A 14981-nucleotide genomic window follows, 5' to 3' on the forward strand; every position below is an offset into this window, starting at 1 on the left:
AAATATGGCTCCTACAAGACAGACGTTAGTTCCAATACTCTTCTACCAGAGGAAATGGCAAGCAAAAAAGATTATCTTTCTTGTCAAAGAACCAAGAGAATTTCTCGTAAGGTTCAAATGGCTGATTCAGCAAAGTCGAAAAGACCAATTTTAAATCCTAAGGATTTTAAGGTGCCTTGATAGGGGGATAAACCGTGTTAGACCCTGAATAAGCTACGCACCAAGAGTGGGAAGCAAGAGGCCATAGGAAAAGACATCGACAAGGCCCGGATCTGGCTCTTGATAAAAGTCAAGGCCAGCTTCATTTCAGATCCCATATGCAGGAATCCTGCCTATTGACTTACTTCCTGGGGTGCCAACCCCTGGATCCATACCAAGAAACCTATGCCTTCCAGATTCTATAGCAAGTGATTCTGGAAGCCGGCCTCCTGGCATTAGTCAAAGGACACTACTGAAGGATATCACCCACGATCTTTTATAGAGTGGGATTCAACAGTCAAACCTGTTAAACTCCTTGTCCGTAAAGTAGGATGAAATACCGGACCTTGTGCAAGAAGGTCTGGCTATAATGGCAGAGTCCAAAGGACTTCTACTGCCCTCTTTAACCACTTAAGGACCAGGCCTCTTTTTCGGACTTGGTGTTTCCATGTTCAAAACAGTTTTTTTTGCTAGAAAATTACTTAGAACCCCCAAACATTTTATATTGTTTTTTTTCTAACACCCTAGAGAATAAAATGGCGGTCATTGAAATACTTTTTTTCACACCGTATTTGCGCAGCGGTCTTAGAAGCGCACTTTTTTTGGAAAAAATTCACTTTTTTGAATAAAAAAATAAGACAACAGTAAAATTAGCGCAATTTTTTTTTATACTGTGAAAGATAATGGTATGCCGAGTAAATTGATACCCAACATGTCACGCTTCAAAATTGCGCCCGCTCGTGGAATGGCGTCAAACTTTTAGCCTCAAAAATCTGCATAAGCGACATTTAAAAAATTCTACAGGTTGCATTTTTTGCGTTACAGAGGAGGTCTAGGGCTAGAATTATTGCTCTCGCTCTACCGATCGCGGCGATACCTCACATATGTGGTTTGACCACCGTTTTCATATGCGGGCGCTACTCACGTATGCGCTCGCTTCTGTGCGCAAACTCGTCGTAACGGGGTGTTTTAAAATTTTTTTTTTTTCTTATTTATTTTAATTTATTTTTACACTTTTTAAAAAAAAATAAATAAAATGGATCACTTTTATTCCTATTACAAGGAATGTAAACATCCCTTGTAATAGAAAAAAGCATGACAGGTCCTCTTAAATATGAGATCTGGGGTCAAAAGGTCCTCAGATCTCATATTTGGGCTAAAATGCAAAAAAAAAAAAAAAAAAGAAAATCTGACATTTAAAAAAAATATATATACCTTTAAGAGGTATGGGCGGAAGTGACGTTTTGACGTCGCTTCCGCCCTCCTATGGTATAGAGACGAGTGGGGGCCATCTTAGCCTCACTCGTCTCCATACCCAGCAGACTGAAGGACCCGATCGCTTCCGCCGCTACCGACGGCTCCGGTAAGCGGCGGAAGGTGCGGGAGGGCGGCGGGAGGGGGGGGGTGGCACCTCTCCTGCCGCCGATAGCGGTGATCTCGCGGCGAATCCGCCGCGGAGACCACCGTTATCGTACAGCCGACCGCCGCCTGAAGAGATGGATATCTCGGTTGTGGCAGCAGCTGCTGCCGTTACCGAGATATCCCTCTTCAAAAAATGGACGTACATCGTCGTGCGGCGGTCGGCAAGTGGTTAAGATCTCGATAAATTAAGATCTTCTGGGACCCGGCTGGGGCCATCAGAATCCCCTCCTTCTGTTCCTGCTTAATCCTGCGGAGAAGGCGTGGAAGTAGCAGAGCTGGAGGAAATGCATAGATCAGTGAAAACTGATCCCCTGGGAAGACGAATGCATCTGTTCCGCCTGCTAGTGAACCCCTTGTTTGATATAAAGTTGTCAACCTTATTAATGAATCTGGAGGCGAATTGGTCCATGTCCGGAGTACCCCATCTGACATATTGCTGCTAGGAAGATGTCGGGGTGAAGAGATCATTCTCCTGGAAATAATTGTTGGTGTCTCAGGCAGTACGCCTGAAATATTAAAATTGCAGATAGGCAAGAAGTTCTGTCAAAGGTAGAACATTATTCACCTCTTTTTTGGGCTGCACGACTTCTCGTCAGACTGAATCCTGTCAGGACAGTCCCGTAATCTGACCACCAAGATTCTATGGCTAGATGTACTGTCTGAAACTTCCAACAAAGTTGATAGGCAAGGCCCTCTAACCTGGACCATCTCCCTTGGACAGAATCTTCTTCCAGGGCTGCTCTCCAGCCTAGAAGGCTGGCATCTGTTAACACCTTACAGGATAAAGATTTTCCCTCCTGCTGGATAACCACCAATTTAGGCTTTGACCTATGTTGGGAGCCAAGCGTATTGGAAACAAACAAGGCCTGAATCCTCTTTATTCCAGACCGACAGGATGGTGTCTTGAAGCAGTCTTTGAATAAAGCTGTGCGTAAGGGACGGCCCTGAAGGAGGCCACCGTTTCCCCTAAAAATCTCCTGTAGCCGAATGAAGGACCAGAAAATGCCAGACCAAAAGGAAAAGCCATATACTGGTAGTGGGCTTCCCCAACTGCAAACCGCAGAAACTTCTGATGCCGGAGGCATATGGGTATGTACAGGTACGCATCCAGGATGTCCAAGGATGCCAGGGAGTCCACTTGATGGTCCTTCTTGGGAACTACAAACAGATTTGAGTAGAATCCCTGGAAACGCTGCAAGTCCGGAACTGGTACAACCACCCCTCGACTCAGCAGATCCCTTTCTGCCCCCGAGAGAGCATCCCAGCGAGTCGGGATATGGGAATGCTGGAGGGGTAGAACCTGTTTGGTGGCCAATAGAGAAACTATCTTGTAGCCTGAGGAAATCAGATCGCAGACCCATTGGTCGGATAGTCATGAGGACCACCGGGATGCAAATTCCCGAAGGCGACCCCCCACCCGAGACATGGGTGGGGGCAAACCTTCATGCGGTAGCACTTTTGTTTGCAGGCTTGTGGTTCCAGGGACGTTTCTGTCCTTCCGTGGTCGTCCTGTCGGGCTGGGGACGTTTGGCTGAAGCTCCAGGCGGACAAAAAAAAGCTGCGTGTGAGTGGAAAATGAGGGCCCTTGCCTACGCCGTGGCTCCTTTGCTTTCCTGGCCTGTGGGAGTAGGGTACTCTTACCACCGGTGGCATTTTTATTAATAATGTTATCCAACGAGGCTCCGAAAAGCCAGTCACCAAGCAAGGGAAGATCTGTCAGGGCTTTCTTAGATGCCTGGTCAGCAGACCAGCATTTTAACCAAATCAGGCGCCTCACCACCACTGCTGGCACTGAAGCCCTGGATAACAGAGGAAGAGTATCCAGGGCCATGTCACAAACGTACATAAGGCCTTGCACTAGTTGGTCTGCTAGTTCCACGCAGACAGGAGAAGCCTGTTGCTATCCCAATTCGCGGTGCAACAGTTTTGACCACTGGATGTCAGTACTGGTCGCACGGCGGACCCCAATACCGTAAACAATAAATGAGCCACTGCCTTGGGCTTCCTGTCCATGGGATCCTTAAAAGCAGGAGTCCCCTCTACCGGAATCGTAGTTACTTTATTTAACCTGGATACTGGGGGGTCCACGACCGGAGGAGCCGACCACTTCTTGAGAAAAGGGGTAACGTACCGCCATGGACTTGGGGACCAAAAAGGTCTGTTGCAGGTGACCCCATTCCTTGCAAATTAACTTGTCAAAATAAGTCAGATACAGGAACACCTAAGGGACCGCTACCTCAGCAGAGGAATCGGCTTGCTCCTGAATCTTCAGAGTTTCACGCACAGCTGTGTTAAGTGCTCCAACAAGCGCTTTGTCACGCATGGACCCAGATGGGGATTCATCCTCGCTGTCCTAGTCAGCGTCGTCTGACAAGACAGAACAGGGGTCACCAGCCAGTCTGCGGCAACAAAGGACCACCTTCAGTGTCCAGGGGCGCTGCGCAGTCCGCAGGCGACCCGGTTGCAACTGCTTGGATTTTGGGGGACGAAACACCAGTTTCTGAAGCCATGTTGACCCTACCCTATCTGCCACCCGAAGGAGACTTAGGACAGTGACAGTCCCACCCTCCTTATTGCTGCTGGCTGAGGGGCTCTTTCCCGCAGGACTCACCACACTGAGGGGTTCTGCGCTATCCAGAAGGTAGTGCCTGTAGTCTCTGTTGGCTCCCAGGTTCAGAGGAAACAGTGCTGTGTTGGTAGAAGCAGCTGCTAATGGCGCTGAAACCACTCTGAGGTGTGCTCAGGCGCCAAGAAAAAGGCCGCCCAGAATCCAGCATAAGGACATAAAACACAGGGAAAATGGTCGTCAGAGCACAGGAGCACATGCTGCCGCTAGAGAACACTGAAAAACGTGTTCAGGCTTAAAAAAAATGGCCACCGGCGTCCTGTGGACAATCACAAGGAAAATGGCTGCCGAAGCCCAGGAGAGCATGCTTTCCCTTGCCCACACCTAAGATGGCCGCCGAATGCAAGAACCATGAGGGACAGGGAGAAACAATGGCGGTGAGTACATTGCTGCACAGGACACCAGCATAGCCTCACAGACACCTTCCAGGGACATGAAAAACAGGACCCAGGACTCAGCCAGCCAGTGCCACCACCCGCCCCCCCCCCGGAGAGCCCTTGCACAGACACACACACCGCTCAGCAGCATCCCCCCCAGGGTGGGGGAATGGACAGGGAGAGAGGAGAGGGAGCTGAGGAACCCCCGAATCGACCTCCCAGGGAATGCCCAGCTGCTCAGCCCCACCAAGGCAGGGAGAGCTGTACTTACCAGTCCTGCAGAGCTGGGAGACATTCCATTACAGACCCACTCACTGTACAGGGTGGCTGCTGGTAAGGCACACTGTGACGCAGACATCAGTAGCCCAGTCATATGCATGCCCCGGAGCATAAAAGCTCACGACCACCTCTGGAGCGGAGGTTTCGTCATGGCCTGCCTAGCACGGAGCTGCGACCTGCACACGCTCGATGGCCGGACTGGGGAGACTACAAGGATAAGGGTATCCAGCCTGTTACCCAGCCGGCTGTTGATAACAGATCACAGGATCTCTCATCTTGCACAAAAAATCAAGCTTCTGCAGAAAAAAAACATGGACCGATGGGCCCGTCAGGGTTCCTAGGTCCTTCTCCTTCACTAGGCAAAGTAAAACTAATGACTGCATGGCAGGCTGGAGGGTTGTTACCCAAGGGACTGCCCCTGGGCGGGAACTGGAAGGTTCTGAGTGTTACATAACAAGTAATGCCTAGTATTCTCCTAGTGGTGGGCATAACAACCCAATAGCTAAGAGAGGAGCTGTGTCGGTCGAAAAAATGCACTAGTCCAAGTATAAGCCATAGGGCTTAAACGATCGAGCCCTTCATAACATCTGTGAGACACAGTGTGTCAAATACACCAGCCCCTTGCCGGGCCTGCTGATCAGGCAGAACATTCAGGTATCTCACACCTGTTCCTTAACCCCTTGGAGTCCATATTCCAATGCAGTGGCATGACTCAAAATGTGTTCCACCAAAATAGTGGATCAGACGTTAAAGGGTTAATGGACTGAGCTACTCCAATTGCAGCCAGAACTGCAAAAGACATCTTGTCATTAAAAGGAAAATTCAACCTTAATTTGCTGGATCCTTTAACATCAGTGCATTAGCCACTGGACATGTGAGACTCTACTCACGAAGGTGATTGCAGCATTAATAGCTGGAACCCCCCATTTCTTTCATAGACATGTTCCTATTCAGAATACATAATCTATGCATGAATAGGAAAACCATCCCCAGGTGGGGGAGGATCAAATGAATCCTATTAGAGGTAGATAACTTAAGAGCCTGTGCTGCCGGCAACAAAAGGGTTAAGTAAGGGAGTAGACAAACACCTGACTTGTGTGGCTACTCCCTCCCAGTTAGGATCCTCCGAAGAGGAAAAATAAGTATCTTCCAATATTTGGGAAGATCTACCTGATCCCCAGCCTCCTGCACCTCAACAAAAGGGCCCAGAGGACTAGATGGGGATCTGCTATGTTTAGTCCTACTATGGAGAGACATCATAGCAATAATATTTTAAATGGTAGAAGAAAAAAATTGTTTGTATGAAATGCACAGGGACAGAAGTGTTCTACCCTTGATGGCTCATCTGACTGGCCGTATTTTCTTTTTACCTCTCAGGGGAGGAAGACATTTTTTTGGAAGGGTTTTTAGTTTTGTTGTATACCATTAACCCCTTAGAACCCTTAGAGGAGTTCCTGGTCCCTTTGTCACTCATAGCTTACAGTACAAAGCAGAGGCAGTACCAGCAAAATAATGTTTCATTTGCTAGGCTATAGAACAGTACAATAACTGCTATTAATCCTAGCTATAGAGTACAATGTTGTCAAAAGGAAAATGCCTGTGTCACCAAACCTGACCAGCAACTACTCTGCTCTATCCCTCCACCGCCAGGCAACAGCTTCTCTTGCAGAGCTCTACTACTACTTCCTCCACGTGTGGCCGGCGTCTGACTCCGTTTAGCCATGCCCCCCCCTTGCGAAAATGCCCCCCCCCTTACTCTTTCAACAGGGAAGTGTGTGAGCACCAGCATCATGGTGGGGGGGGGGTAAATCCTCTGTCTGACGAGCGGCCGCGACCTGCCAAAAAAACTTTTTTTTTTATTTAAGAAAAAAGAGGCAGCTGGCTGGCATTCAAAGGATAAAAAAACGCCAATCTGGGGGCCCAGAAAGTGATCAGAACCCCCCTTCATACCCGAGGGTCTGAGCTGGCTTGAACGGAGAGGAGAGTGGAGCTTCTGCTGTTTCCAGCGTTAGAATGGTGAATACTCAATACAGCCTCCAGTAGTGACACATAGACATGAAAACACAATACATGGAAGGACAGATTCCTGAGAAAATCTCCCCTACCTTTCCTCGCAGCAGGGTTTATCAGAGATAAAAAAAAACAATCTTTGCCCTTCACAGTAGGCTCCGAGACCTTGAAAGGAAACCTTCAGGAACAGGGGTACACTCAGGTAATCCCACAATCCTGGACCTGCAAGACCCTGCCAGTAAACTTATTGGCTTTACTACCAAAAAGTACTGGATTCCAGGGCTCAGCTTTAAAAGCATTCGCAAGCAAAACCTTGTGTCTTCGGATGACGAGGCCCGGGTACCATTCATTTAGTCCATTACGGAGACATCAGAATGGATTCGGTCAGGATGACTGACTCTCATCAAAGGATTACTGCCCGTGGAGCTCAGTACACACATCCTTACACATTCCCAAAACCTTATACACTGCCGAAAAAAGGACTCCCAGTAATGAGAGGGGTTATATGCTGAATTCTTACCAAAAGTGGTAACTGGTTTTCATTTAAACCAAGATATTATTCTTCCTTTTCTCCACAGAAGCCTTAATCTGGGGAAGAGAAAGCACTACAGTCTCTTGATGTAGTAAGAGCGATCAGAATCTATTTAAAGGGGACCGCTCAGGTTCGCAAAACACAGGTTTTGTTTGTACTGCCAGAGGGTCCAAAATATGGACAGGCAGCGTCAAGATCCACTATTTTCCAAATGGGTTTGTCAAGTGATTGATCAAGCTTCAGCTTAAAGAAGAAAATTCTTCCCTCTCATATTAAGAGTACACTAATCCAGGGCGATTAGTGCCTCTTGGGTGGTGCATCATCAGGCCTCTATGGCTCAGATCTGTAAGACAGCAACTTGGTCTTCGGTGAAGACGTTTATCCGATTTTATCAAATCGATATTAAAAGGTCATGAGGATATTGCCTTTGGGCACAGCATACACTGCAGGCTGCAGTATGAGTCCTCTGGCCTCCCGTTTCCTTGATTCTGTCTCCTTCATCCCACATAGTTATTACTATGACTCTGTGTCCCCTGATGTAAGAAAACAAAATAGGATTTTTAAAACAGCTTACCTGTAAAATCCTTTAATTTGATGTACATCAGGGGACACAGAGGTCCCTCCCTTCTTCTTCTTCATATACACTTTGATTGCTTGGCTACAAAACTGAGGACTCCCAGTAATGGGAGGGGTTACATGGGGGAAGTTTATGCCTTAAGGGACGTGCCAGTATCCAGCACCTGATACGCCGATATAACCCACATAGTTATTACTATAGCTCTGTGTCCCCTGATGTAAGAAAATAAAATATTGTTTTCTTCTGCTAGTTCCTGACAAAGTAAATATTTCCTGTCAACACACTTAAACAGCACAATGGCAGGAGCTCACATCCCAGATGCTCCTTCAATTCATCAGATAATTAAATAGATAGGTCAGTGCATTTGCTATGGAAAAAGCTGAATAATGGTATGGTTGACCACTTACATGGAAAAAGTAAGGAGTTCACTTTACTGATGAGTCTGATTTTATCCAACAATCCTGTTAAGTAAAAGTTTATGTAAAACCAAAATCTATTTGTTAGTAGGGGTGCAACGGATCAAAAAACTCACGGATCGGACCGTTCCTCGGATCAGAGTCACGGATCGGATCATTTTTCGGATCAGCAAATAATAATTGAATTTGCAGAAACCTGTGAAAATGCCAACACCATATAGTCCCCACTGCAATATACATCTCCCCCACTGTAATATCCACGTCATCTCCCCCAATGTAATATTGGCTGAGCATGGATGGGTATGGCTGGGTATTGGCAGGGTATTGCAGAATATTGGCAGGATAAGTATTGGCAGGGTAAGCATTGCAGAGTATTGGCAGGGTAAGCATTGCAGAGTATTGGCAGGGTAAGCATTGCAGAGTATTGGCAGGGTAAGCATTGCAGAGTATTGGCAGGGTAAGCATTGCAGAGTATTGGCAAGGTAAGCATTGAAGAGTATTGGCAAGGTAAGCATTGAAGAGTATTGGCAGGGTATTGCTGGGATGGCTGTGGCTGCCATCCGATTTCTCGCAATACCCTGCCAGAGTATTGCAGAGTATTGGCAGAGTATTGCAGAGTATTGGCAGGGTATTGCAGAGTATTGGCAGGGTATTGCAGAGTATTGGCAGGGTATTGCAGAGTATTGGCAGGGTATTCCAGAGTATTGCAGAATATTGTCAGGATAAGTATTGGCAGGGTATTGGCAGGTTATCCCTGCAGAGTATTGGCAGGGTAATTTCTCCCCTCCACTGTACAGATCCGTACAGAGAGGGGAGAGAGGAACTGGGTTTGTTTACAGTTGATCGCTCCGTCACGGAACAATCACATTGTAAACGTCGAAGGGTGTATCAAGATGGCCACCGCTCCGGAACTAGGCCAAAGCCGCGGCCTTTACTAAGGCCGAGACCGCGGCGTGTGCCGATCCGAGCGGGGTGACCTGTTCGGATCGCGGATCGGTGCCGATCCGTTGCACCCCTATTTGTTAGTATGTTTGGCATCATGTCTCGCTATTTACAGTGTTCTAAAGCCATACCCAATGAGGGTACGCATATATGCGGCCTCAAAAGGTGGGTCTTTATTCTTGGGGCTGCATATATGCGTATGTATGTTTGCGCTGAGAACATGTTGCACAGCGTACTCTCTAAACAGAGATTAGGGCTCTCAGCGAGAGTCCAGCATCTCAAACTAATGGTTGGAAACTGGGAGACCCCAGTAGAGATACCCTGTATCTAGTTCTCCTTGCTAGAGGAGAAAAATAATACTAACCTACTTTTTCTCTTCGTTCCTCTCAAGGCCTCCTGCTCTCTAGCTCTCTCATCACTTCCTCCCATGGTCGCCTTCAGGACTTTTCCAAAGCCTCTCCAATCCTATGGAATTCCTTACCCAAATCTGTCCACTTATCTCCTACTCTATTATCGTTTAGACGATCCCTGAAAGCCCTTCACTTCAGAAAAGCCTACCCACACCTAACAACTGTATTTTCATTTTCTCCATATGCTCACCCCCCACAGTTATTACCTTTTGTTTCCACTTGACCCTCCCTTCTAGATTGTAAGCAGGGCCCTCTGATCCCTCCTGTATTGATTTGTATTGTAAGTGTATTGTCTGCCCTCATGTTATAAAGCGCTGTGCAAACTGTTGGCGCTATATAAATCCTGTATAATAATAAAACAAAGCAGTGTGTATAAAAATTAAAGAAAGAAAGAAAGAAAAAGAAAAAAATAGCTTGGTCAGGGTTTAGTCTAGGTTATTGTCAGGGTTAGGGCCAGAGGTCAAGGTAAGTGTATTTTAGGTGGGAGTAAAACAAAAAAAGAAAAAAACCTTTTTTAATTTACTACCAGTGTCAGTGTGCTTTAGGCAAGATTAAAAACAAAAGCAAAATGCTCACTATTGTTTCAGAAGACTTGGGGGGGGGGGGGGGGGGGACTTTAATTGTAGGTCAAAGTAATAACAATAAATATAGAGCTAAATTTAAAAAAATATATATTTTTTTTACTATTGTGGGCAAGTTTTCCCTTGATAGAGAGTAAAAACTATGATATATTCATTACTATTCACCACCAATTAAAAGCCCAATTTGTTCTGAAAAAAACATGGAATAATACAGCTGGGTACACTAAGTAGTTGCGATGATATGCACAATTTTGCTAACACTTGTCAAAGTTGCACAACTGTGTACAAGCGTTAAAGCAGAACTTTACCGTACCTGCCTATTCCCCCTCCCCCCGACCCCTTGGCTATATGATGCGGTGTTCTGCACAGGAAGGATACTTACCCACCCAGTGGATCCAGCATTGTACCTCTGAGATCCCCTTCTCTGTAGCCGACACTCGGGTCCCGCACCACCATTTTCTTTTGGGATGTCATCGGGAGGCACAGGAACACCTACTGATGATGTGCTGCTAGGCTTGCCCCCTCTGCTCTGGTGAATTGATGCTCCCGATGCCTCCTGTGATATCAACATCATATATCCTGAGAGCCCATTCACACAGGGGCAACTCCTGATCCGACTTCAGGTCGCCCCTAGTCGCCTCAGGTCGGACAACATTTAAAAAGCAATGTAAGTGAATGAGAGCCGTCTTAATGCACACTACTGAAGTCGCTCCGACTTCAGAAAAGGTTCCTGTACTACTTCTATCCGACTTGTAGGCGACCGGTACCCATTGATTTCAATGGAGATCGCCTCCAAGTCGGATCTCCGTCTATACGGAGGCGACTCTGACGGAATTATCAGCTCTGAAGGGGGAACTCCACGGCAAATTTCTGAAAAAAATTTGGCGTGGGTTCCCCCTCCGAGAGCATACCAGGCCCTTAGGTCTGGTATGGATTCCAAGGGGAACCCCCTACGCCGAAAAAACGGCGTGGGGGTCCCCCCCAGATCCACACCAGACCCTTATCCGAGCACGCTACCCGGCTCGCCAGGAAAGGGGGTGGGGACGAGCGGGGGCCCCCCCCCCTCCTGAGCCGTACCAGGCCGCGTGCCCTCAACATGGGGGGGGTGCCTTGGGGGAGGGGGGGCGTGCGGCCCCCCCACCCCAAAGCACCTTGTCCCCATGTCGATGAGGACAAGGGCCTCTTCCCGACAACCCTGGCCGTTGGTTGTCGGGGTCTGCGGGCGGGGGGCTTATCGGAATCCGGGAGCCCCCTTTAATAAGGGGGCCCCCGGATACCGGCCCCCCACCCTATGTGAATGAGTATGGGGTACAATGTACCCCTACCCATTCACCTGTGGAAAAAAAGTACAAAAAAAAAACACAACACAGGGAAAAAATATTTTATTGCACAGCTCCGGGGGTCTTCTCGCCGGACTCCTCCGCTATCTTCTTGTAGCTCTTTTACTAGCGGAGGAGTCCGGCTTTCTTCCTCCCCGCCGCCGGCCTCTTCTCCCGACTTCGGGGGTCTTGTCTTCGGTTCTTCTGCCGGGCCACCGCGCCTTCTTATAGCTCTTTTGCAGGCGGTGGCCCGGTCTTCTGTCGCCGCCGCCTTCCGTTCTTCTTCTTCTTCTTCTTCTTCTTCTTCTCCAGGAGATGTTGACACGACGCTCTCTCCGGCCACAATGCCAGGGACGCGCTCCGCTGCCACTTATATAGGGACAATGGGGCGGTGTCACATGGGTTGATGTCACATGGGTTGGTCACATGGGTTGATGTCACATGGTAAGGGGGCGGGGTCACCATGTGACATCAACCCATGTGACCAACCCATGTGACATCAACCCATGTGACACCGCCCCATTGTCCCTATATAAGTGGCAGCGGAGCGCGTCCCTGGCATTGTGGCCGGAGAGAGCGTCGTGTCAACATCTCCTGGAGAAGAAGAAGAAGAAGAAGAAGAAGAACGGAAGGCGGCGGCGGCGACAGAAGACCGGGCCACCGCCTGCAAAAGAGCTATAAGAAGGTGCGGTGGCCCGGCAGAAGAACCGAAGAGGGGGACAAGACCCCCGAAGTCGGGAGAAGAGGCCGGCGGCGGGGAGGAAGAAAGCCGGACTCCTCCGCTAGTAAAAGAGCTACAAGAAGATAGCGGAGGAGTCCGGCGAGAAGAACCCCGAAGACGGAAGACCCCCGGAGCTGTGCAATAAAATATTTTTTCCCTGTGTTGTGTTTTTTTTTTGTACTTTTTTTCCACAGGTGAATGGGTAGGGGTACATTGTACCCCATACTCATTCACATAGGGTGGGGGGCCGGTATCCGGGGGCCCCCTTATTAAAGGGGGCTCCCGGATTCCGATAAGCCCCCCGCAGACCCCGACAACCAACGGCCAGGGTTGTCGGGAAGAGGCCCTTGTCCTCATCGACATGGGGACAAGGTGCTTTGGGGTGGGGGGGCCGCACGCCCCCCCTCCCCCAAGGCACCCCCCCCCCATGTTGAGGGCACGCGGCCTGGTACGGCTCAGGTGGGGGGGGGCCGCCCGCTCGTCCCCACCCCCTTTCCTGGCCGGCCGGGTAGCGTGCTCGGATAAGGGTCTGGTGTGGATCTGGGGGGGACCCCCACGCCGTTTTTTCGGCGTAGGGGGTTCCCCTTGGAATCCATACCAGACCTAAGGGCCTGGTATGCTCTCGGAGGGGGAACCCACGCCAAATTTTTTTCAGAAATTTGCCGTGGAGTTCCCCCTTGAGCTCATTCTCTGCTTGGCCTCGGCAAAAGTCGCCTGGCCTGGGGCGACTTGTAAGTCGTCCCAAGTCGGGCTTGAAGTCATCACAAGTCGTTTTGAAGTCGTCCCAAGTCGCGCTGTGATCTTAACTCAAGTCGTGTCCAAGTTGCCTGACTCAAGTCGCCTACAAGTCGTGTTGCCCCTGTGTGAATGGGCTCTGAGAGGCACCACGGGGCGCTGACATCGTTCACCCCGAAAATTGCAGCAGAGGAAGTTTCCCTTTAAGATTTGTTTTACCCTCCTTCATTAAGGGCTTAAACAAATCATTTTGGCTGAATCTGTTGAAAAGTTTTTTACCTGGAGAGCCTAACAGTGACATTTGCTGTTGCAAGGCTGACAATACTAAGCCTCTGCCTTGCAATTAGCAGCAATGTGTTTGACCTGCCGTGCGCACACCTTCAATTGATCACGGGGCTGTCTTTAAAGTCTGGAGGAGGCATGCCTAGATTTGACAGACAACCAAATGACAAACTAGAGTGCACACCACAGGAGGACAACACTTTACATATACAAACTTTGCATGCACTTTAGGTCCATAAAAATCCACAGAATAAACAAATTGACAATATATTTTTTTTATTATTTAACGTAACGCTGTAGTCTTTGAACTTCCAAGTAATCTGAACAGACTTACCCGCAATAATCCTTTACCTCCCTTGGCAAGACTTTCTCCAAAGTCTTTGGGTTGTCTACCCATCTCTTCCCTCCGCTTCTGCTGATACTCTTTATCCATGGTGATGGCTGCCAAACCCTTCCCGACAGATCCTGTAATTCGAGATACCACCCCAGCTGCTCCCCCTGTGTGGAGAGAAGATAGGGTACCATCAAGTAGGACAATCTAATATAATTAATCAACTATACGAATGACTGAATTCTTAAACCAACCCTCCCAATCATAAGGAGTAATAGTTCACATTTGGTTACATAACCCAACATTTTGGGATTTTCACAGGTCTATGTAAATAAATGAGTAAGGAAAATTGTAAAGGCATGTCCTAAACTAAAAAGGAAAAACTTAAAGAGTAACACCACTTTTGTTGAGAAAAAAACATTCCCCTCTGGGTGATCAATGTACATTGCAAGGATTTGATTAAACTTTGTTGCAGATTCCTAACTTTTGTTATTCTAAAGAAATACAGTAGCTGTTTGTTTGTCTGTGCCCATATGGAAAGTGAATTTGTATTGGAGTGGTTTTGTAATTATCAACAGCTGCTGCATCTGCAGGGCACTGAGGAAAATTGCAGGGTCTGCATCCCTTTAGACGTGACTTACCTTTGGGAGGAGCTCACTAAAAATGAAAATTGTTATTGCAGGGGAAGCTCAAAATCGAATTTGTACGTTGGTGCAGACTTCTGGCAGAATCAGTCAGCCAATCACACAAGCAGAACATGACATATCTGGGGGGGGGGGGGGGGAATTCCATACACCATTTGTGTACAGAATGCCCCCAGGAAGCCATATTACAGTGCTGCAGATCGAAAAGGAAAGGTCATTTTTAATATCATTCAATTACAATATGCCTTGTGTTGCAAATGTATACGTTATATATATATATATTTTTTTTTTTTAATTTGCCAATTTGTTTCCCACAAAAGTGAAGTTACCCTTTAGAATAAAAAAATCGATTCAAAAAATTCAAATGCTTTCAGGACTAGACAAGATTTCTTTTTTTTTTTTTACGAACTAAAAAACAAAACAAAAACATAACTGGGTTATATTGCCACCTACAAGAGGATTTGAACACTGGCAAACGAAAAAGAAAAACAGCGACCAGCTTGAAATAATAAGGAGTATACCGAGAGTATTTGACACCCGGGCGGATCCTATATCTGGCACCTCCCCCATCTTTAAAAT

At 47.8% G+C, this 14981-nt stretch overlaps 1 protein-coding gene across 5 annotated transcripts in view; it reads right to left on the reverse strand.

Annotated features, from left to right (window-relative positions):
- VPS13C (vacuolar protein sorting 13 homolog C) overlaps window positions 1-14981 on the reverse strand; it is a 626331-nt gene that overhangs the window by 81607 nt on the left and 529743 nt on the right. For all 5 annotated transcript variants that reach the window (XM_077473219.1, XM_077473221.1, XM_077473220.1 and 2 more), the window contains one exon: window positions 13762-13925. In XM_077473219.1, coding sequence (XP_077329345.1) covers window positions 13762-13925 — 164 coding nt within the window. The remainder of the gene's footprint in view (window positions 1-13761; window positions 13926-14981) is intronic.

Source organism: Lithobates pipiens, unplaced genomic scaffold (assembly GCF_037356315.1).
Source record: "Lithobates pipiens isolate NorthernLeopardFrog02 unplaced genomic scaffold, aLitPip1_a1.2 Scaffold_8, whole genome shotgun sequence".
NCBI lineage: Eukaryota > Metazoa > Chordata > Amphibia > Anura > Ranidae > Lithobates > Lithobates pipiens.